Genomic DNA, 23,257 nt, shown 5'->3' on the forward strand with positions numbered 1-23,257 from the left:
CGCACCTCTCACAAACCTCGCGAGAGTACACGGTTAACGCCCCCATCTTCTCTTTCGGAGGTTTTTCGAAACGCTCTCGCGATACTTCGATGTCTTCCGCCTGTCGGATCTTACGACGCCGCATCAAGTCGAACAAGCCTATTAAAACGTCGGTCTAATTAATATTATTATTATTTTTACATTATTTTATCTTTAGCAATATTAAATAATTATCCTTTACGGCACAGTGAAATCCTAGATATCTGGTCATTTATTTTGACGAGCGTCTTGTAAATAAGAATGTAACCGGAACCTTATCTATTTAAAACAAAACTCAATTTCCCACAATGCGCTGCGGCAAATGGTTTTTGATGGTGCGTCACACTTCATAAGTTATTAACGCCGTAGATATTTATTAAAACGGCCGCAATCGTCAGTGATTCAAGAACTGATTATTATTTTTCTGAATAAACTGTTGATTATTATTTCTGATTTAATCAAGTTGACATCAACATAACTTTTCTGTAAACAGTAAACCACGGGGTTCCTGTATAATTAATTTGGATTTCTTATATTTCGATAACGATAAAACATATATTTTAACACAAACACACGCTTATGACTGAATACTTGCACTGTATTCATGTTCATATGTCAAAGCAGTATTGCGCATGTCTGATATATCTGCAGGAAGAGTTTTACTGCCATCTAGTGATAAAACAGACGAACGACAATACCGTTTTTAATGGTAGGGTCCTACAACATGAACATCATTTCATATTAGACACTTAAACATTTCCCATGGTAACATAGCATCGGCCAAATAATATTATCAAACAAAATTCTTGTTTAAAAATTGTACAAGGCTTCCGTTCTTCCTAAAGCCAAATGTGTCTAAAGAGTTTGCTTCAAGCTTCAAATTAAATCTAGCTTTTAAATTTGACATGCAAACAAAGTATTACTTGTCTTAGAGTCTTTAACTGATCAGGGAAAAGGGCATATAATAAAACAGTAAGAGAAACAACTAACAATCAGATTGATGAATTGAAGTTGTCATTTATTATTTATGTAGTCATTTAAAATTATTACAAGGTTGGAGATTCAAACAAACAACTAATTTACAAACAAAGTTATTTTCTTTGTAAAGAATGTCAAATTTATTGCCAAAATCATCAAATATTCCTTGTCCCAATGTGACAACAGCTGTGATACTCAATGTTTGTTGCACCCTTGTATAAAATGTCCATGCAGTTTCTACAAATTTCAAAATCGCACAGTTGTTCCAAACATGTTCCGACTCCTTGGTAAACCGAATGTTTGAGCTCTTCACATGGGCTGAGTTTTTTATTTTGAACATCTCGCTGACAAGACAACATTGGGTGCCAAAGTGTTGATTCAGATTTACAAAAAGGAATACAGTTTCTCATTAAATCCCATTTCACAAGACCCAAAACTTCCAATCATAAATTGACTTTAAGCGGGTAAAAACTAAACATACAATATGCATATTAGGTTAAATTAAGGTGCATGCTGAATCACATTGTAGCTTCATTGGCTGAATGTTTCGAGTATAATGGTCTGCTTTCTGTCAGACAAATGGACAATTTTATATCGTTTTAACTTACTTTACACATTACACCCCAGCATCCTGTAGCATCTCTACATTTAATGACATAAGTCATGTAACCAGGCGGAGGTGAAAACGATTGGAGGTTTTATAGCTACTATGAAGATTAAAGTTAATTAAGTTTACAGAATTACAAAGAAATGACCCGTGGATAAAAAAACACCAAGTAACCAAACAAGTGGACAAGAATGTGATATCACATTCTAAAAAGGTTTAAGAAGAAAAGTGAAATCAACAAAAACTGATCAATCTTAATTGATGAAATTGAACGTCATTGTTAACATTTAGTGTTGACGAAGTTTAATGGACCTGAAACCTCTTACTGGTCAGTGCAAATATAAGGAGTTATTTAGTTTCTGGAACACATGAATGCTCACTGCCGCTTAAACAAACATTCACACGGTCTTTCAATGCCTGTCGCTGTAAGTTGCATTTGCCACAAAGCGGTGGGACCATTAGGAATGTGATCTTCACATGTGTGGCCTTTATGAAGCACTGGTCATGCTTATGGTCTTATTTAATAAAAGAATAGTCCGAAAAATTGCTACAGCGTAAAACGCATTCTTGCGTGTATGAACCCTGCAAAAAGATCTCTAGCGTGTGATTCTACTATGAATATAATGAAAGTCTACATTAGAATACAACATACCCCAAAAAAATAAACTAAAAAGCATCAATACCAGATCTACGTACAGACATAATGAATATTGCTTAGTCTGCATAATGGTAAAAAAAGGACAAACTTACAAACACTTATGTGAAACAATGCTTAAAAAAAAGTCAAATATTATAACAAACAAATAACGATAATATAAACAATTTTACTGATCTAAAATAAGTACAGAGACTTGGAACAGGAAAAATACATCAATAATAAATGGATAAATTCTCTTCTGTAGTTTCCATGAGCCCTTCAGTCTCCATTCTTGAAATGAACAATAAAAATATTCTTTACATAATCTACTATAAATACCATGAACTGTACATTTGAATCGAGCACCGACAAATGACTCCAGAAACTCTAGAATTCACAGTTAGCCAAAGAGAACTCGGAGGAGTGGGGATGTAGGCATTGTGAACTTTTTTGTAGTTAACGATGCAGTGACATAGGAGAGCCAGCAGGGGGTAAATACATTTTTTGAAAATACAATTGGCCACACGTATAACAAGAGCAGAATACATTTCTGCGTAAATTTAAAATAAACGTTTGTCTCGAGACAATTTCTTGCATGTTTGACCCGATCATAAAACCATTCCTGTGTAAAATGTTGCATGTGGGTAAAACTAATGGTTTACAGAGAAATTTGTTCTGCTTGCATTTCAAGAATGGGGCCAGTTGTACGCGAACGCAGTCTGTGCAAACATGTGCCATGCCACCAGGAAGTGCAGAAAACGCTGCCTGCTCACAGCCTGAGAATCAGCTAGAGATAAAGTTTGTATTCCAAAAGTAACGTCGGCAAACGCTGCCTTATCTGACAACCAAACATGCCAGGATGCTGTAATAAAGGTAACTAGTGGAAAAGAAACATTTGATTGTAGGTTCTTGCAGTGCACCCAACACCACTGTAGATGATCACAGGAAGTGACACGGGCATTGCTACTTTGACTGTTTGAAAGAGTGATGTCAGCGTCCTAGGGAGTTTGCAGAAGGCATTTCAGACATCTTGGCCTTTGGGTAGACGGGGCATCGTACTCTCCAACACTTGTGATTGATGAGAGAGACACCCGTCAGACGCAGTCCTCCAGACGATGATGGTCTATGGTCTATGAAATCTGTTCAGAATATCACAGAGACGTTGTGATAAAAACACAACACTCCACATACTGCCACTGCAATGGGTTTTTACATTACTTCATTTATTCACAACCAATCCCCTCCAACCACCTGTCAAATAATGAAGTATAAATTCATAATCTAATCTGATTACTATGGGGAAATTTGAGTCCTGCCCATTTGATCATTTATTTCTATTAGTTCTCTAATGCTTGTGTGATGGAGTTCACCTGGTCAGATGTCGGCTGGACTCATGCACTTCCATCTCATTGCTCTTAAAATCATTCAACTCCTTCCTTATAGCAGCCTGGAGCGACACACAACAAAACAATAATTAACACACACTCACAACGCTTTAATAAACGTTCCTGCTTCACAAAACTCTTTCCAGTGATTCAGATTGAAAAAAAAGATTTTTCATTTTGGCACTGACAAATTGAGAAAGAAAATGCAATTAATAAATTGACATTTCATTTAAACTTAAACCTTAAGGCAAGACTGCCAATATTTAAAAGAAAGGCAAATGCGAAATTTGGAATTTCTCGATACCCAACCCTACTCGTCACATATCAGCGCCCCTCCCCATCACTTTTCAACGCACAGGGCGCCATTTACAGCGAGCTCACACTGGACTAAACCATCCGCTCCAGAGCACGCTTTCATCATTAGAATTTGACGCGTTAACAATCTCTCTCAACACAATAGAATCCATCATAATGTTCGATTTGAGGTTTATTAGGTGCGTTCAACTTCATGCCCACACTGTAAAGACCAAGCCACTTATGATATCATAGTCTTATGAGAGCGATATAAGAGTAAATGACTCCGTATGATTTTAAATCAACCGGCGTACTTTATTATCATAAAGCCAAACGTTATACAAAGTGTTGCATTATGTTATGAAAGCATGATGTAAATGATGCAAACTGAAAATAAAATATGTCAAATCACCAATTGCATTTTCTTTCTAAATTTGACAGGTTACGGTGAGTGTAATGTCTTTTGGCATATATCGTGCACACAGTTATGTATAATGAAATCGTTAATCGTTTTTGTCGTTTAATTTATAAATATACAGGAAATCCCTTCCATAACCTCTCATTTGTGATAAAATTGCACAGGTACGCAATGTTCTTTTACATTATTTTGTATTTTATAACTATAACAGACAAATAAGTTTGTAAAAGTACAGAAAACACGTTCTTTAATATTGTGACATGCATTTTTTTTTCTCATTTGAGCCTGTGAAGTAAACAAGTTCACTTTCTTAACGATCACCCCAACTTGTATTGCTGACAGGATTTATCAATGAAAAAGCAAACTCATTTAACCAAATATTTGTAAGGACTAGAAAATACTGAACTTAATAGACAGACAGCTTTGTTTAGGTAAACACTGAGTGAACAAAACATGATCCCCTTAGGTTTTTAAGAATTTATAATTATGTTCATTATGCAGTATTTATTTTTATGTAATTATTATTATGTAACAGGGTTGAACCATTTTTCTGACAAAAACAAAATTAAAGTTCATGCTCATTTTATAGGATCATAGGATCTAAATTTCGTAGAAGCAACCTGTTTGTGTGTGTTTTTATTAAAGATGATTATATTAGGAGAGTACAGACAAACATTTTTTAGTTGCATTCAATATCTTATTTCCTTATCATTATTATTCTTTTCTGTTTTTCAATATATTTAGTTTAATAGATAACATTCATTTTTTTCTACGGAGTTATATTCTACATCACATTGGATGCTTCATTTGAATCGTCTTCTCAAGTAGAGACAAGTTTCATTAGTTGGATAATGATACTAGGATCACAATGCTAAATTAAACTTTAAGAAGCTTCAATTAAGATTCACTCCTGTTTAGTTTCCCACGTGCTTGTTTACGGGTCTAATAATTCTTCTATTATTTTATGGTATAATGGTTATGTTTTCTAAAGGTACTTAATATTGTTGCGAGACCATGTTGTGAAGCAGTCATTTTGTAAGTCTGCAGGAAAGTGAGATCTATCTATCTCGGCATATGAAAAATATGGAAAAACACCACGGTATCATTTCGGACCAAGATCTTCGATACTGATCCATCAGTCGTTTTACATCTTGTGCATCACACTCAACAGGGTGCTTCATTTCGGTCATACTTGCCTTGTCAGCAGCAGTCAGTCGTGTCCAGGGTTTGTCTGTGCGTCTGTCATAATCCTGAGCGTCTGCCACCTCGACGTAATCACTGAACTGGATCAGGATCTTGGCTTGTCGTAATTCCTCCACCGTGGGTCTCTGACTCAACTAAAACGCAACAGATTGAACACGAGGTCCAAAGATTTGCTACAAAGTTTGAACAAACTGCACCGATTTCAGTCCTTATTTAAGATTTCATGGCTTCAAGAGATCGTTTCTGTCTTTATTTATTCACCATCATGTGGTTCAAAACCTGCGTGACTTTCTATCTTCAGTGGTGCATGCAGACTTTATTTGTATACTGCACATTGGATGGATCTGATCAGTCATACCTTGCGTGAGAGTCTGCGTCTGATCTCTCTCTTCTCCTCAATCTGCTCCTGTTCATTGCGAGCTGTTGGACAAAAACAGGTCAGAGGTCAACCGGGTTGATCGTGTGACACCACAGTGATAACAGCAATACAGAAATACTTGTTTTATTACAATTTCTTCTGTCCACAATACTGAGGCCATTCAACCGCCTGTATTTCCATTCAAACATATGCCATGAATTACAAACAGAACTAACCAGCTGCCTAGGGCCCCGTTGCCACAAGAGGACCCCCAAGAGCACATGAACTTATAGTTTTTTGTGATTTATGTGACACACAATGTTTAGTGTTTAACGATAAAAATGTTGAACGACAGACAGTCTCCACTGATGCAGACGACAAAATGCTGATTTAGATGAAAAATATGTAATTTATAATCATCAGTCAATTTAGCGTTTTATTTGAGATAAGGTTAAGAATAAATGTGTGCATATTGTAAATTAATTTAATGGATATCAAGCAAAAAACAATTGCATGAATCATCCTCACACTAAAAGAGCAAACTGTGTGGCTTTGATAGGGCTTATAGATTGTTAAGGTTATAGGTTACATAGATTATTTAAATAAAACTTTTTGCAAACTGTTTGCCAATGCATTTAACAATAAATTCCGCAACCTTCGCATATTAAGTCCCTGTATGGTCTGTGCACTAAATTTAAAGGAAAAGTTCACCTAAAATTTGAAGTCATAAAATCATCTAATGTTTTGACAATCACATTACACTTGTAATGCAAGGTTTATGTGTTTCTTGTTTTAATGAAATTCCTACATTCCAAACACAGCTATCAATAATAGAAATGGATGTTTTAGATTCATAGTGTGCACGAAGGGGCCCCCAAAATTAATTCTGCTTGGGGGCCCCCAAAAGGCTTGGGCTGGCCCTGGATTGATGGTACTGGTAAAGCCATGAAGTATATGTTTCAAAATAAAGTAAGATAGAATGACAGTTTCCAAGTAATGGAGATTCTTTTTTTAGTCTCTGCTACCTTGTCAAGTGTACCACTAAAAATGAAGAGGGTCTAATTTCACCTCAATGAGAGCACTTATGTGGTCTTACGTTTGAGGATGTTTCTCTGCTCCAGCTCTTCAGCTGTGGGTCTCTGGCTCAGTCTCCTGTTAAAAACAAAAACGTTCAACACATTCGGCTCATTTCCGACTCCCAAACATCACACGCGCATTTGAATGAATGTTCACTTCGAAGCTTTCGCGTATTGGGATTACCGTGTGAGTTTGGTGCCTATAAGCTGTCTGCACTGCAGCCTCTCCTCATCCGTTTGCACTGGTAGGATGTTCTTCTCCTGTAGCTCTCTCTCAGATGGTCTGTTACTTAACTTCACAGCCAAAGAGTCCTTCCTTAAGATCTTCAGAGCCAGGGTGCCTGTGCACACAAAAGCAACATTTAGACACGTGTACGCCCGCACTGAAATGCAGTCACCTTTGACCTCTACAGAACCTCCTCGACCTGCTTTGAACTGACAAAGTTATCCAACTGTCCTCAACAATAAACAAATAAAGTATCATAAATGATAAGGATCCTTCGTAAGTACGATTGTTGTAGTACTGTATGAGCTTACTTGTAAAGAGAGAGTCATCATCCCCTTCATCATCTTCTTCATCATCTTCCTCGTCCTCGTCCTCATCATCATCTTTATACATGCTGGGCAGATCCTCATAGTCAGATTCACTGGGTATGTTTTCTTTATCATCATCGCAGTCAATCATCACGGAAGGCAAAGGAAAGCTGTACTGCCCTGTGTGCGCCGCAGAGCTGAACATACAAAGCATCATCTTCAACAGCAATATATGACATGGCGTTCTTCTGTATGCTTAATCACAGAGAGGACCTAAAGAAACGCTATGTTATATGAGATGTTAGCAATGTGTCTTCAAAATTCATTTCAAGCAGATGTGACCTTCATATACACATACATTTATTATGTAAGGGATAATGTACAGACAGTGTGATCTTATATCTTATTTCGCGATAACAGCCGGCTGCTTGTGCATTACCCTGCTTATTAAATGATGTGAAATGTGAATATTTTATTAGCTCATTTTAACTGAATGCAGACCTTCACGAATGCAAATGTCACAAACAGGCAATTAGGTTTAATAATTTGTAAATATAATGTCACACATGTAATTAAAAGACATATTTATATTTAATGTGTCATTAAGTAAAAAAAAGCCACACCAAAGGCTGTACACATCACAAATCTCAACAATATTAAAATGAGGCCAATCTTCGAGCAAGTTTCCCTTTAATTCCTTCCGTTTTAGACCAGGATTTCTCCACCGTGAAACATATGTTAAAAGCCCCTCACGGCTAGAGAGGGAAATGTACCCTGTGTTCATTACTGGGTCAAACACAGCATCTGCTGGCGAGATTTTCATTAGAAAGAGGTTGGCAGACAGTTAGATTTATGTTGAAGTGCCAGTCTGATGCCATACACGGTGCTGGATAAGTGGGCCAGAAAGTCTGTGGTGGGTTGTAAGCTGGGTCAGTAAGTGCCTTAACCTCATTCATACAGATCCTGCAGGAAATGCTGATGCAAACCCTCGTCACATTTAACCACAGCAATGAGAGAAACAGAGTGATCCAGGAACATTTTAGATTTGGCAGCTACTCGACTAGAAAACGTCAGGACCTCCTGGAAGTGCACGGCCTGCTTTGTTTAGGCTCTCTGGTCCAAATACATCACCAGAGCCTCAAATGTCAATGGACTGATCACTCTAAACACACCAAATATCTATTTATCGTGTTTAAATATTACATTTTTTTGGTGAGTACTAGGGTTGAGCCGATAGACGATGACATCACGGTGTTGGGCTGGCATCGTGATTCCCCCGCATGAAGCAATTTTAGTCATCAGGAGGTTCCGCGGTCGTCCGCACAGACACGTACAGCACGATAAATGTTGACAGCAGAGTCCACTGCATGACATTCTGTGCATGTGTCGAGTTCGTCTATTCACGCTTTTCTGCGGTCGAGTATGATTTGGAAGCTTTGAAACGCGCATGTGAGACTTGACATACAAAGAAATTGAAACCAAACAGTGAATCGTAGTAACGCACTCACGCTTTGTGCGTGTAAGCTTGTCAATTACGACATGAACTGTGCGTGTCCGCGATGGCAGCGGGAAACATCAGTGATGCGTGACCCGTGCAGTTAACTAACCACACACAGCCTACACTGGTGGGCTCAAGATCTACTAGTCTTTCCAGGTGAAATAACAACTGCAAGAAATTCATAATGTGCAGGTCGCGCAAATACTTGTTGAAAAGTACGCTGTCTTGAAAACTTGTTGCAAAAGCGATTTGGTGGCAGTCTGGAGCGCTGATATAATTGTTTTTAATGTTTTGGCTGATGGCCATCTAGCAAACTAATATAGCCCCGCCCCCCGATCTCATCGTCCATAACAATGTTCAATGTAGGCATCGCACAACCCAAGTGACAACCCATTAAGCTGCAGCTCCGACCGTCCAGCTGATTTAATAAAAGTCATCATGTTGCGTTTCAAACAGGCCCAACACAAACCTCTCGAGTCTCTGCATGGCGAATGCCAGTGTCTTCTGAAGCTCATCAATGATGCGGCTGGACGGATGAACGCCGCCGTACTGCAGCTGCAGTGGGTGACCGTACTGCCCCCCCATACTGATGTGCTGCTGGAGGGACGGAGCTCTTAATGGCAAGGGGGTGGGCGAAGAGGACGAGGGGGGCATATAGATCATGACTTTCTTAGGTGGTAGAGGAGGAGACAGCTTTCCTTGAAGACATGACAACTTCAAACGCTGACAAGAGTCTGACGAGAGAGAGAAAAACAAACATTAAACCAACATGGTGTAAACATTCCACATATTTATATTTCTTTAGTAAGCAAGATCATGTGACATTTCAATCTTTGTGTTAAGAATTAAAACAATTATTTCGTGTAATAAAGTTGGATGATAAAATAATACTGTAATGTAACATTTTATATAATGTTCAAACTCTTGACAATGTTCATTACACCAAACAAAAGTGAAATCGCACCAGTTTCGCCTTTGATTATAAATGAAAAACCTCAGGAGTGATCACCCAATAGCAATGTAAAGGGCCAAGACATTTAAGAGCTGAATTATTCCATTAAATATTCAATTTGAATGGTTTTCTTATACAAGTAAAAACAGATGTATTGTGTTGTCTAATGTGGACTTGTTCTCTTTGCAGTATTCAAGTATATATCAGGTGTGATCAGTGAATAAGTTTACATTTTAAATAAATAAAATAAGACATGGTTTTAGAGACACTGGTTTGCATCAACTAAATGTTCAATATAAAATATTTAATGATAACTCAACCTCAAGTAATATATGTCTGATACTAATACTGATACTAGATGAATTTGACTGACATGCTGCCAAATGACAAGAAGAGTGTAAAGAAAAGAGGGAAAGTGTTAGACAGATGGATTATTGAAAACAGGGAGCCAAACCAAACAGTTATGCCAGATTGTGGGTAATAAGAGGACTTTGATGTGTGTGAATCAAAATTGTTTGTATAATGTTGAAACCATTGTATATGTAAAACAAAAATGTCCCTTATGCTATTGCGGACCAAGCCAAAAACCTATGGACAGAAAAGATCAGACATAATTACATTATTTATTCATCCTGTGCTGTGATTGGTCAGTTATGAAGAAGGGTTTTGAGTGTACCCGTGCTGTGATTGGTCGGTTCTGCGGATGGGGTTTGAGGTTACCTGCGCTGTGATTGGCCAGTCTGGAGAAGGGTTTTGGAGGAAGAGCTGGTGGCTGTTTATGGATAAGTTGAGGTTTGGCAGGGGGTTCCTGAAGATCACTAGAAAACGCTACGGACTTCTTCGGAGGAAGTGTTAGAGACGACTTTATCGTGTTATCCTGAGCACACACTCCTCCACCCAGAGATGCTCTGAAATCAATGATGGCTGAAAAAAGAAGACACATTTTCAGAATGATTCACTCAAAAGACAACGTCATGGCCATGACACATTTACATGAAGATATCTTTTGCATGACAAAATATATTTAACAACTTTAAACAACAGCCCTCCACATGAGGACAAGCATTTAACTGGACGGAGAGAAATAAAATCAAGCTCATTATTCGTCTCACTAGCCAGTTTATTATCTGAGCCAAGTTAATTAAGAGACGGCCGTTAGCTGAGAAACATTCCTTTGATGCAGTTTCATCCGTTTTAAGCTTTTTAAATGATCTGGACGAGCTAAAGCAAAGACTGCAACCATGCTGACAACAACAGAGTCAAAAGGGCTTTGATGAAAAGCACTGAACATCACTTGAAAAAACACTTTAAATGACAGAGATTGTAATCTGTTGTCGAACTCATTTTACAGGTTATTAACAACCAAGTTTAACAGGATAAACCTAGGAGCAAACAGACAAAAATCGCCCTTGTGTTGTTCCAAATCTGTATAAATGTCTTTGTTCTGATGAACACAGAGACAAATATTTGAATGAATGCTTATAACCAAACAGTTCTTGGCCACCATTGACTACCATAGTAGGAAAATTTGCTCTGTAAATTTCTTTGTTCTGTAGAAAACAAAAGATCGTTTTTAAGAATGTAGGAAAAGCGAACAGTTCTGGGGCACTTCGACTACCACTGTCATTTTTCCAACTATGGTAGTCAATGGTGGCCTAAACACAACATGGTTAGGCATCATGGCTTGCCTTTTTGTAGCAAAACATGTCATGTGACATTTGTACACTGTGACATTTATGACATTTTTCAGGTAAATGTCGATGCAATTATAAAACAAAACTCTTTTGTGACATCTTGGAAAAAAATATTTTTTTTCAGAATCAGCCCATACTCTCTCATATGTATAAAAGGATAAAAGTGTCTGCTAAAGTGAATAAATGTAAAATGACCAAAGCTCATTTAGGGGCAGGTTTATCTGATACAGTTGACACTAGCAATAGATAACAGATGGAACACAACTGTGCATTACAAAAGTTGTCTAACATACAGTAAATGTCCATTTCAATTGATGCCCTGAGCTATTTTATTATTCTTTAGTGTGAACTTTATGTTAACATTTCTTTAGTGAAATAACTTGCTTAGGGCAGGACTAAATTAAACATAAATCTTAATTTTCAAAAACCATCTTATTTTTCAAATGTTTCAGCTTTTTCCAGATTCTTAAAGGGGAATGTAAACTTTTGAGCATAACTGTATATATATATTTGTATATAATCGGCCGATACCGATAACATTAGAAATGTCCATTTATCGGCCGATACCGATATGGGCCATAATTTATCGTGCATCCCTATTGATTTCTATTAGGGCTTAGTAAAAAATATAGATTCTTCAATTAGAATAGATCTTCAATATAACGCAACAATACCTATTCGGGAAATTCCTGAATTGATTCTTATTGATCGTGTGCTTAGGCATGTGACGGTGGCCGTGCCAACCACATCACCGTGGTGGTAAAGTGCATGACATTGGTGAACTGCCAACAGCGATAGTGCAAGTCATTGTGACAAATATAAGTGTAATAAAAAAGACTGTAGCAATAAGGATTAATATTTGTATCCTTTTAAGGTGTGGATGATTTTAATTAAAAGATTCCACATTAGACAGAAATGATTGGCATATGTTTCCGATTGTGCGTTTGAGCATGGCCCTGCATGGCAGCTTATTCTGCGGCTTCTGCAATAGATCTTGTTGGGAAAAGAACAGTTTGGCTACATAAAATCAAATTCGGCATGTGCAGATGGCCACACTTTTTAGCATGTTATCGCAACGAACATTCACGGGCAGTGTGTACTGGACTTAACTTCTGCAAATCCCATAATATTGATTTCATAAGGATGGACAACTCTGTTTGTGCTCTTTACAGTAAAAAACTCTTGTGTGTTAAGTAAAGATGCTTTGAAACAATGCAACCAATAATATAGTCAGACCTATTCTGACAAACACACAGTTACCTGTCCTCTGTCCGTCCATGATATCTGCTGTCCTGTCACACTCATGAGTCTTGGTTACTGAGCCTGACATCAAACCATTCTCCAATCGTCCATCCTGCTTTACTACAGGGATCCTGGAGTCTAAAAAGCACAAAGGTGTCATGACTACTGTTCTTTGATAGATTTATCATAATAAGACTTCTGTCAGGATTACTCTAATCAAAATTTAAAGATTACCAATATTTAAAGTTGGCAGAAAGCATCTGTGCTACCTGACCAGTTTGTGCTACCTCCCATACAAAACACAAGACGAACCCCTCCCTCCATTATGGTCCATATTGAATTATATAAAACATTTTATTGATGAAAACATTTTTGCCTGGATCGCCCAGCCCCAGTGGGAGGGGAGCAGAAAATGTCAGGACACCCAAAAAACTCTCTGCCTGTCTATCCAGCCTAAGCTTAGTACAGTCAGCTGACTGCAGCTCACTGAAGAGACGCCGCACCTGTGCCAGGACAGCGAAATCTCAGTGCCAGCCACACAAAGTATATAAGTTTGTATATCCATCCAAACATTTAAATGTGTAGATCAGCTTGAAATACGAAGTTGCATATTAGAACAACTGATGATGACAACTGAACAACTGCGTGCTGTATAGAACAAAGTAAATCGTAAATGACGGCTTAGAAGCCCAAACACTGCTTGCATACACCTAGATGAGCTGCAGTAGAGTGTTGCATATACAGTATATCTGGGTCAATGGCGTGACGCTCATTTTTTGGTGTCCCTGTAGTTTAATTTGAAAGAGAAAAAAAACTCATTACTTGCATAAATTATCTTGTTTGAGAAATTCTGGGTTTCATTCATTTTGAGAGAATATTTAGGGAATGAATTCAGAAATGTCAATTTGGTGTAACTGTAAAAACTTGATACCCCAAAATTTAAGGTATAATTCTCAATTAAATGCCATAACAGATAGCTTAGCATAATGTTACATTAGCCCTTTAATAGTAAATAAAAGTTAATGGAACAACATTGTTCTTATGATCATAACTAATTTGGGGAATCATGTGCGTCAAGTCAAATTCATGAACATGTGAAAACACCATTCAAGCAGCAATAACGGAGTGGAATGAAGTGGGTGTCTACATTTAAAAATATATTCAGTGATAAAAGAAATGTTAACCAAAAATTACAATTTACATCTGTAAGGTACAATTCATTACATTTTTGATATTTTGTAATTAATGCGCTATATCAAAGCCACTTTTCCCCAATAAAACAAGGAGAAATGGTTGAAGATACGATTTTATGAAGGTTAAACCGCTGAAGTTACATATTTTAATGTTTTCTTTATAGTTGACTTTCTGCGCTGAGTATATGTTGCGTTGCTGTCTTTGTGAGGAGTTAGAAAGCTCTCGAAAGCTCATCAAAACTATCTAAATTTGTGTTCTGAAGATGAACAAAAGTCTTAGGATTGTTTAACGACTTGAGGATGAGTATTTCATAACAGAATTTTTATTCTTACCCTAAACTAACCACTTCAGCAGAACTTGTTGACCATCGTGCTTGATTTTCAGTGTTATTTATTCATATATAGCAAAGATGACATGAGGAACAAATCTCTTTTGTACAGGAAAAAGACAGAGACCCTTATTGTATTCCAAATGTACAACATCAACATTTTCTGAAATTTATCAATGGGGATGTTTGGAACAGGTCAAATGCAGATAGAACCTTCTGATTCTGAAAAATTAGGCTGGGTTTAGAATTGTAAGGTTCTATCTGCAAAAACATTTCTTAAAGCAATACATTTTCAAGAAACACAAACAATTTACTTATAACTTTTGTTAAAACATGAAATTGGTGTATAACGATGTGTAAAAATGGCACACTTACATGTTTTTATGACACTTATTTCATATCTTAGGATGGTTTTTTCTTGTTCAAGTTAAGCATAAAAGGCTGTGCTAATTGTTTTATCGATGTTTTAACCACAGAAGGGGGCACAGATCAAATAACTTTTTAGGGATGAGCATGGCTGAAAAAACATAATAATGTTTATTGTTGTAATAAAGACTCTTGACATTGTTGACTATTTGGCATTAACTGCATTATGAGAGTCTATGTTAACACAGGTATTAGGAAGCTGCTGGCTAGTGTAAAACAATCTCCTCAACAAAACCCAAAACAAAACAAAAAATACTGTCGTTTGTGCTGCTCTCGTTGACAAGAGAATCAGTAAAACAGATTTCTTATCTTGCCAAACCTTTTTTGTCACTGACCCATCCACACAACTCAAGAAGCTTCATTATAAGTAAATTGTAAATGGCGGCCTAAAAATGATCACATAAAGTAAGAAACGCACAAAGATTGAGCAGCTTATGAGGAGGCAAGAATGGCAACACTCTTGTTGACACATTAGTTGACATCGATTAGCTGCACCTGATGTGATTGGCTGATACAAGCATGACTAACGTGACTTGCCAGAACCAACAATACGCTTGATGTCATTTGGTTTATCAGTAGAATTTAAATGCACAAACCTTTCTCAAATATTTCTTTGAGCACTCCTCGCTTGATAAGCTCCTCTCTGCTCTGACGCATGGACATCTTCTTTTCCAGAGCTGCCAACAGACAGAAAAAAACATTTCCATAAAATCACTTACTTAATATCTACATATAATTATCTGCTTATCTTCGGTCTTCTTTTTTTCAGTCTGACAGCCACTCTCTGTTTTTGATGATGAATTTCTCTTGGCATCACGCTGATGTCATTGCTATGGCAACTAATATGCTGATATGCTGGATATTGACTAGACTGTCTGAACAAATGAATCACATTTTATCACTAGAAAAATGACAGTGCAGACATTACGTCCTATAGATCAGATCAGAAATGAAAAACAAAATGGAACCTGCTGCAGTAGAACCACCATCAAATGTTTTGTGTATTTTCCTTAAAACAGATTTAACCCGGAATGATTTGTAATGGCGCAGAAAGCACTAAGTTTTAAAGTAGTCCGGATTTACAGATTCATTAAACACTTAGCCAGACATACAAAATACTGTTCTGTAGGTTCAATATATTACCCTCAGGTTCTACAAAGCTATACATGCGAAAAATCTGCGGCCCCTGGTCTCTATAGTCAGATCGTTCTATCGCCAGCCTGTGGATAGCAGATTCACAATAGTATTGAGGGGCGGGGCAATTACGCATTTATCCATGACAAGCTGGATTTGTTGACAAAATCAGAAGCTTACGTGTCTAGAAAATGCTCATTGCCTGTGACTGAAATTAGCATTCTATCAGAGAATAAGTTCAGTGCAATTGGTAAAATTGTTACTTACCACCGCAACCTTTTAAACGAGAGAAAGTAAACTAATGCTATAAGTCAGTATCATTCATCCAAATGCATCTTTGATGCCTGCATGTACTGTTATTACTTGATTGTCAAATGGAAACAACTCATCTGCTGGTTTTAAACGGGCATAGCACCTCATGTGAGGAAAAGACCGAGCCGCGCGTATCACAAGCTTTGTCTTGCACAGAAAACTCAATATTATAAACTCTCTGGCTTTAGGCAAAACCTGAGATAAAACTCTCTCTGGCGTGTTACTAGCTCTCTCGTGCGCGAAAACTCAATGCCCGCACATTACAGACTCTCTCTGGCGCGAGGTAAAGCCTAAGTCGCATGCATTGCAAGCTCTCTGTAAGAGCATAAATTCTGTGAATGCGCATAAAAAAAGTATAACTGAGCAGAATAAATCTCCTATAGGATAGGAAGAAATGCGTGCAAAATGGTGTCTATAATCCATTCCCACAAAAAATTACTATACTATTTTAAATTATTGGACAGTTTAGCATTATGGAATTAATTTTAACACACCTTGTAGTTAATTGATAAACGGGAGTAGACTATAGTAAGCTTCAAAAGTCCTTTTACAATAGTATTTATTAAAGGACAAATATACTACTATGGTATAGTTAGGGATGGGTATCGTTAAGGTTTTAACGGTACTACTACTTTTATCGGTACCACTTATCGGTCCGGTACTTTAACGGTACTCTTATCGGTACTTTTTGTTGCGTTTTTTTTATGAAAGACGAAACTAAAGCTGGAGTTTTTTTTCACTATTTAAAACATTCGTATTCTTTACATTCGTTGACCTAACATATCTTAATGCAGGTAAAAGATGAATGATACCCGCCTATTATTCATAGAGAATTTAGATAAAATGCATGTGGTCCTAAATTTGTTTATGTTTTTTGTTGTTTTTGTTTAAGAATAATAATAAAGAAATGGTTTTCCAATTATGTGTTGTGGCTGGAGATCTTCTCTTTTGTGATGATGTGTGTAGTGCAGCACATATTTCCTTCATTTGTGTGTTTGTGCATTTAATACTTATGATAAATAGGGACATAATATGTATAAACACACAAACACACACACATGCTGCTCAGTGTGAAGGGGCTTTGGAATTCTCTTTTGTTTGGACCAGATGCTGGAGTGGCTTGGTTCACTGTAACTGCAGCTTTACATTCACATAAATTACAATGTAGTTAACTCTGTTTGGGCTTAAACGTTATACAGGTTTGGAACCTCTTGCAATTTACATGAACACAAAAAAGTTTATGTATTTCATCGCTACAAATTAATTTTTTAGGTAAGCTCTGCTTTATAATTTCTTAAGCATAATTTATTATTATTCATCCATTTTAAATTCAGTACTGTGAAAGCGGTTTTTAAGTTTAAGATTTATTTAGGCTACTGCAGAAAAAAAAACTCTAAAGATTTATATGTAGGCTATTTTTTATGTGATGTGTGTTTATACAATTATTACATAATAATTTAAAGAAACCTTATGCAATGTTTAAATTCTGTCTGTGTTATTTAGAAAGACTGCTGGGCTAGCATACGCACCTGAGGACGTGGATGACGAACTATTAGTTTGCAGGCAGTCGAAAACTTTGCATCTCTCTGTCTGCACATAATGCACTTTAGAGATATGTTTAGACAGATTACTTGTGTTACCACTCTTACAAGCAAAAGTCTTGTTGCACTTATTGCAACGAGCATTATCTGTGTCTACTCGCTTGAAATATAGCCAGACTTTAGAACGTTTGTTTCTCTCCGCCATCGTCACTATTATATGCGCGAGCTTTCGTGTTGTGTGCGCGCGAGCTCCGTGTAGTGTGGAACAGACGTACATTTTACGTGCGGTGCGAGATTGCGAATAACGAAAATGCAGGTAAATGTCTTAAATATTATCTCAAATTAGAAATGGCTGGTCAGTTAAAATGCTATGTAACGTTTATTTAGCAATAATAAATAGGAAATGTTTTTCTTAATTTCGCAAGTACCGATAGCAGGACCGTTAACGTCAGGGCTTATCGATACTTCGGTCTTTCACAATTTAGCCCCGAGACCGATAAAGTACCGAGTTTCGGTACCCATCCCTAGGTATAGTATAGAAATCCGAAAAAATAAAACTAATTTAGGTAAACAAAAAATAATATGGCCCTAATTTATTCATCTGCATGTAACTTTATTTTAATTTGTCAGTTATATGCTTATTCATGTGATGAACTGCACTTGCTAATATTTTTAACATGACAACAGATGTTTTATACTTTTTGGCCTGTGCTACAAAACTTTAAACCTCTGTAGCACCAGTGTTTTGCGCAAAAACAGTTGACGAAGAGGCCTGCCCATGGCAAGAGCTAAACTGGTGCCAAACAGCGGCCATCAGCCTATGAGTTTATATGACACGTTTGGATTAGACGATTTTGTCATTTCTACAGATTTCTACAGCAGTTTAAGGGGGAAATGGGACCTTTTTAGTAAAGATAAATGAAGTGAATTAATTGAGTATTATGAGAATGATGTCCCATGGCTATGATGACCATGGAAGAACAAGATAAGTTAATATGCTTTTTCCACATACACTTCATTATCAAAACTTTGAGAAGATTCTTTTTTTTTCGTTAATAGCTTCTGGCAAGTAGGCAATATGAAAATGTTCATCACAATATTCATATTTAATGTCTTGCTCAGGAATAACAAGAGAAATTAGATATAACGAAAACCAATCACAGTTTTCAAGTCAAATTTTATGAATCTATTTTTTACATGATTAAAGCTAGGGATGGGTACCATTGACATTTTTACCGGTGCCGGTACCAAACGATACCTTGTTTCGGCACTTTACTCTTAAAAAACATTTATTTCAGTGGAAAAAAAAATCCAAACCAGAGTTATTATAGTTTTGATTTTATTTTTATTAATATTATAAATAACCTTTATTTTTTGTTAATTTTAGTTAAAGTTTAAGCAATTTTGGTATATGCATTTGTCATTTTATAATTTATCGGTTTATTTTTAATGTTGCTATGTTAGATTCATTAATTTATATTTTACTTTTTGTTTGCTATTATAATTTTACTGCTTTAAACTTACCTCAGTTTAGTTTTGTGGCCACATTTCAATTTTCATTGAGTTAAGTTTTTCCGATAATTTTTAGGTCAATATGTGATTTAATTTCAATAAACAGAAAAAGTTTTTATAGTTTAATTTTAGTAAGCTAAAATAACCTTGGTTCAAACTTCTCCATTCCAACATTGTGTTGCACTTTTACACACTGGACAAAAGAAATAAAGACAATGGAAATAACTACAACATTATCATTACGACCAGCTTTTTTATTTCCTCTGTCATCGTCACACACAAACTCTTTTATTTATGCAGTGTGATAATTTACCTAAACACCATAAGCAGACCATTAGATAATATACCATAAAACTAAACTAAAATAGTCCACAAAAACTATATGAGTGGAATAAATCATATGCACGTAAATATGATATCCATATATAGACTCGAGTGTTTATTTACATTTTGTACGTTAACTAGGACAGCCTACTTTATTAGCGGGTTTACTTTTTGGATTGACAAGCGGTGATGTAAAATGCGCTCTCTCTCTCTAACATACTTCCTCTCATGCAGCACCCGATGCGTTCTTATGGTACCGAATATTGCACCAATTTAATGTGAATCTGTATTCGGTAGTATCGATGTAATTCGGTTGGTAACCTAAAAATTACGATTTGGGTGCCCATTTAAGATGACTTTGGCATGTTGAAATGACTTGGTTTAGAGTAGTTTTACTTGTTTTAGCTAGATTTCAGATGCATATTGACCACCCAAATTAAGACTACATGGAATATGAGCTGGTAAATACATGTACTCGCGGTAAATCACTACAAGTCATGTCATACTGTATATTCAAACTAACGGTACTGTTTAGCGTGTTGAAAAAATGTTTATATGCTCTCCTTCCTGTAAGTCGCTTTGGATGAAAACATGCAATTTAGCAAGGGACGAACAGAGCAGCTTCTAATGAATATAATAAAAAAGCTGCACACAAACTGACTAATGTCCGGTATCAAGCCCTGAACAGATATATATTTGACATATTCAATTAATATGTATTTTTAACATATATTTATAATTGACAATTATTATTTGTGTTAGAAATAAAATGTATTACCTAATCATCATAACACAGAACACAAAGCGTTTACCTGTGGATGTTTGCTTGAACTTCTCGCTTTTCTTCTTTCTCCACTTCCAGGGTTTGAAGAGGCGGCCCAGGGTGGCAAACTTGCTCCTGCAATGGATGGGTGGTGTGTGCGTGCCAGACACCAGGGACTCTGTGTAAATGGAGGCCAATTTCTCCACCTCCTCTGCTGTAGAAGAAGAAAAATACTGAATGTGAGCAGGTGCACACAGACAACCTGTGCTATAACGATAGACTTTCTTTCACCTCTTTCATGCAGCACAGTGTTGTACAACAATACAGTATGCAGGGAACATTCTGTGCTATTCCTATGCCATGCAGATCGCACAGCTTTCACAAAAGTAGGTCAAATATAGCAGCAATGCTCTGTCCTTATTGACATTCAGCGCATGCACTACTAAAGTAGAGGGTGAAGGCATATCACAGCATGAACATTACAAAACATTTTCTCAACCCCAAAAATCTAGTTGTCTGACCAAAACTGGGATCAAATTGAAGGACTCGATGCTCAGAATGCTCTGAAATAAAGACACCCATGTGAACGTGATCTTTATTCAGATCTATACGCAGCAGGGTATTTATAGTCCAGACCTAATCATATTAAAATTCTTCTGACGCAGTTAATCAAAGGGGAATTTAATGGAGAGGATTAAATAATGGGATTTAATATTACATGCTCTTGCTCTCCTTTAGTTTGACTGTTCAATTTACGCTGTGAATGTTCAAACTGACGCAACAAACTCGAAACGTCCGGTCATAAAAGATAAGCGTCAATCTATCACAATGTCAGTGCTAAAGTTTGTCACTTTGACATGAGATTCAAACTCTGGAGTGGGTGAATAAATGTTATCAGAAAAATCACGTTTGTGGCATCTCAAATGACATACTATAGCCTAAAAGTACATACATTAGATTGCATAGTAGGCTATAGTAGTATGCGAATACTGGGATGAAATGCAAGTGACCATTGTTGCTCAAACACTTGTGATTGGTAACAAAATACAACACCTCGCAGTAATTGGGCTAGTAGTTGTTAGATATTTTCATATTAATGTTATGTTGTGCCTTTAAGGCATACTAGGATTTATAACATACTAATTTCTAATACTGTTTAGGACGGATAGTAATACTACAGTCCATGACGTTGGACGTTAGGGTCGTTGCCAGTGTCATCATGGCACCATCTCTCTCATCTAATGCTCTCGGAGATTCGATAATTCCCACTACAACCCGGAAGTGACCTCTGGATTTAATAAAATTTAAAGAATTTAGTAACACTGAAAGAAGTTTTATTGTTACTAATGATTTAGAAGCATTACAACATCACAAGTAGGCTATCCGTTAACAAGAGCACCGTTCCATACATTATTTCCGGGTTGAAATGGGAATTATCGAATCTCCGAGAGCATGAGAAGGAAGGATAATACAGTCCAGCAATTACAAACGAGCAAAACAAAGTGGTGATAAAGAAAACAGAAAAAACACATCAGTAAAGGGCAATACACACAGTACGTTTTCTTGCGTTCAAAAAAGCGCGAAGAAAGGGAACACGCTACTGTCTCAAAACACACAATTTAAACCGCAGGGCAAGGACGCGTTCAACGCGTGCCACCCCGTGAACGCGACGCTAACGCCATTGACGCCAATCAGACGCACAATACGAATATCAGTTAAATACTTGAACCCGAAAGAATCATCTTGTTAACGGGCCAGATCGTTGCGGTCTCTTCTAGCGCGCTGTACGCCTTTGGGGTTTTGGTTTGCTCGCGGTTCAGATGCCTTAATAAACGCGTATGCGGAGAAATCTTAACTCACCGTCCTGTGCATGGCTGGCGCGACTGCAGTTGCTGCATATGTGTTTGATCTCTTTACCAATGTGGCAGTGGATCATGAAGGGCATGTTGTTGTGATGCTGATGTGGATTCTTATTCTGCTTCTTGTATTTTAAAGACATCATCCTAACCAGGCTGAATCCTTTCTTCTGCGGTTTCTCCATCCCCGCGTTAGTGCCCCAGATGCCCTGCATGACTGTGTAATCTGCCTCAGAGATTTTCTTCTGTTGATGATGATGATGATGATGATGGCGGTGATGAGTGTGTTTTGGGCAAGCTTGAACACACTCTGTACGACAGCAGCTGAAAATGAGATGCGGATGGTGGTTACGCTGCTCTTTACGCCCCCTAAAGACTACTCACAAGATCTACAGACTGTGTCTTATTACCTAACAAACTGCCTTACTAAACAGCATTTTAGGCACCACAGATCCACCTTGCTGACACACACAAACATCGACAGTTGTGCTCATGATTATACAACCATTAGGTAAATATAACCAAAGAACGCTGTGCAAATAATCTGCATCTTTTAGGCTTTAATCTTTTTTTATCAACTTCAACGAAGTTGAAATGGGGAGGGGAATCTTTTTATGAAATAAATGTTTTTCTTTAATACACATCGCTCATATTGAATCATACCCTTTCATTCAATGGTTTGCAACCTTTTTGCCAAGATAAACAGCTCTGAATATTTCATGATTTCAAGATTCCAGATTTGTTCTTCGTCACATAGGCCTACAGAGTTATAGAGAATATACAATCAGCAGTCTTCATCTGTAATGTCTAATGATACGTTTAGAAGACCATTCCTTTATACAGAATCTGTCCATACCTTCGTGATTTCCAGCTTCTCCTCTTCAGTTCTCCCCACACATTTACTACTGTATAGGGTTCAAGTCAGAGAACTTGAGTGTTTACAGCAAAATGCTCTTTTTTTAGGTTCATCTGA

General features: G+C 37.0%; 1 protein-coding gene across 1 annotated transcript; it reads right to left on the minus strand.

Annotated features, from left to right (window-relative positions):
- Window positions 1-1,019: 1,019 nt before the first annotated feature.
- On the minus strand, window positions 1,020-22,607 carry LOC130418217 (phosphatase and actin regulator 1). The gene is made up of 13 exons (XM_056744230.1): window positions 22,289-22,607; window positions 20,478-20,642; window positions 15,439-15,519; window positions 12,913-13,032; window positions 10,679-10,882; window positions 9,476-9,740; window positions 7,512-7,705; window positions 7,159-7,315; window positions 6,995-7,050; window positions 5,899-5,960; window positions 5,534-5,674; window positions 3,611-3,687; window positions 1,020-3,379 (listed from the first exon to the last, which is right to left on the minus strand). The coding sequence occupies exons 1-13, from the start codon at window positions 22,497-22,499 to the stop codon at window positions 3,364-3,366; spliced, it is 1,749 nt and encodes a 582-aa protein (XP_056600208.1). The 5' UTR covers window positions 22,500-22,607; the 3' UTR covers window positions 1,020-3,363.
- Between the last annotated feature and the right edge of the window lie 650 nt (window positions 22,608-23,257).

The sequence above is a fragment of the Triplophysa dalaica genome, chromosome 3, assembly GCF_015846415.1.
Source record: "Triplophysa dalaica isolate WHDGS20190420 chromosome 3, ASM1584641v1, whole genome shotgun sequence".
Classification (NCBI taxonomy): domain Eukaryota; kingdom Metazoa; phylum Chordata; class Actinopteri; order Cypriniformes; family Nemacheilidae; genus Triplophysa; species Triplophysa dalaica.

Bases quoted from the DNA above. Each gene is read 5' to 3' on its own strand.
- LOC130418217 (XM_056744230.1), bottom strand. From the start codon at position 22,499: ATGCAGGGCATCTGGGGCACTAACGCGGGGATGGAGAAACCGCAGAAG. The intron at 15,520-20,477 runs GTAAACGCTTTG...GTCTGTTGGCAG, and splicing joins GTTCAAGCAAACATCCACAG to CTCTGGAAAAGAAGATGTCC. The intron at 10,883-12,912 runs GTAACTGTGTGT...TTCTTTTTTCAG, and splicing joins CATGGACGGACAGAGGACAG to CCATCATTGATTTCAGAGCA.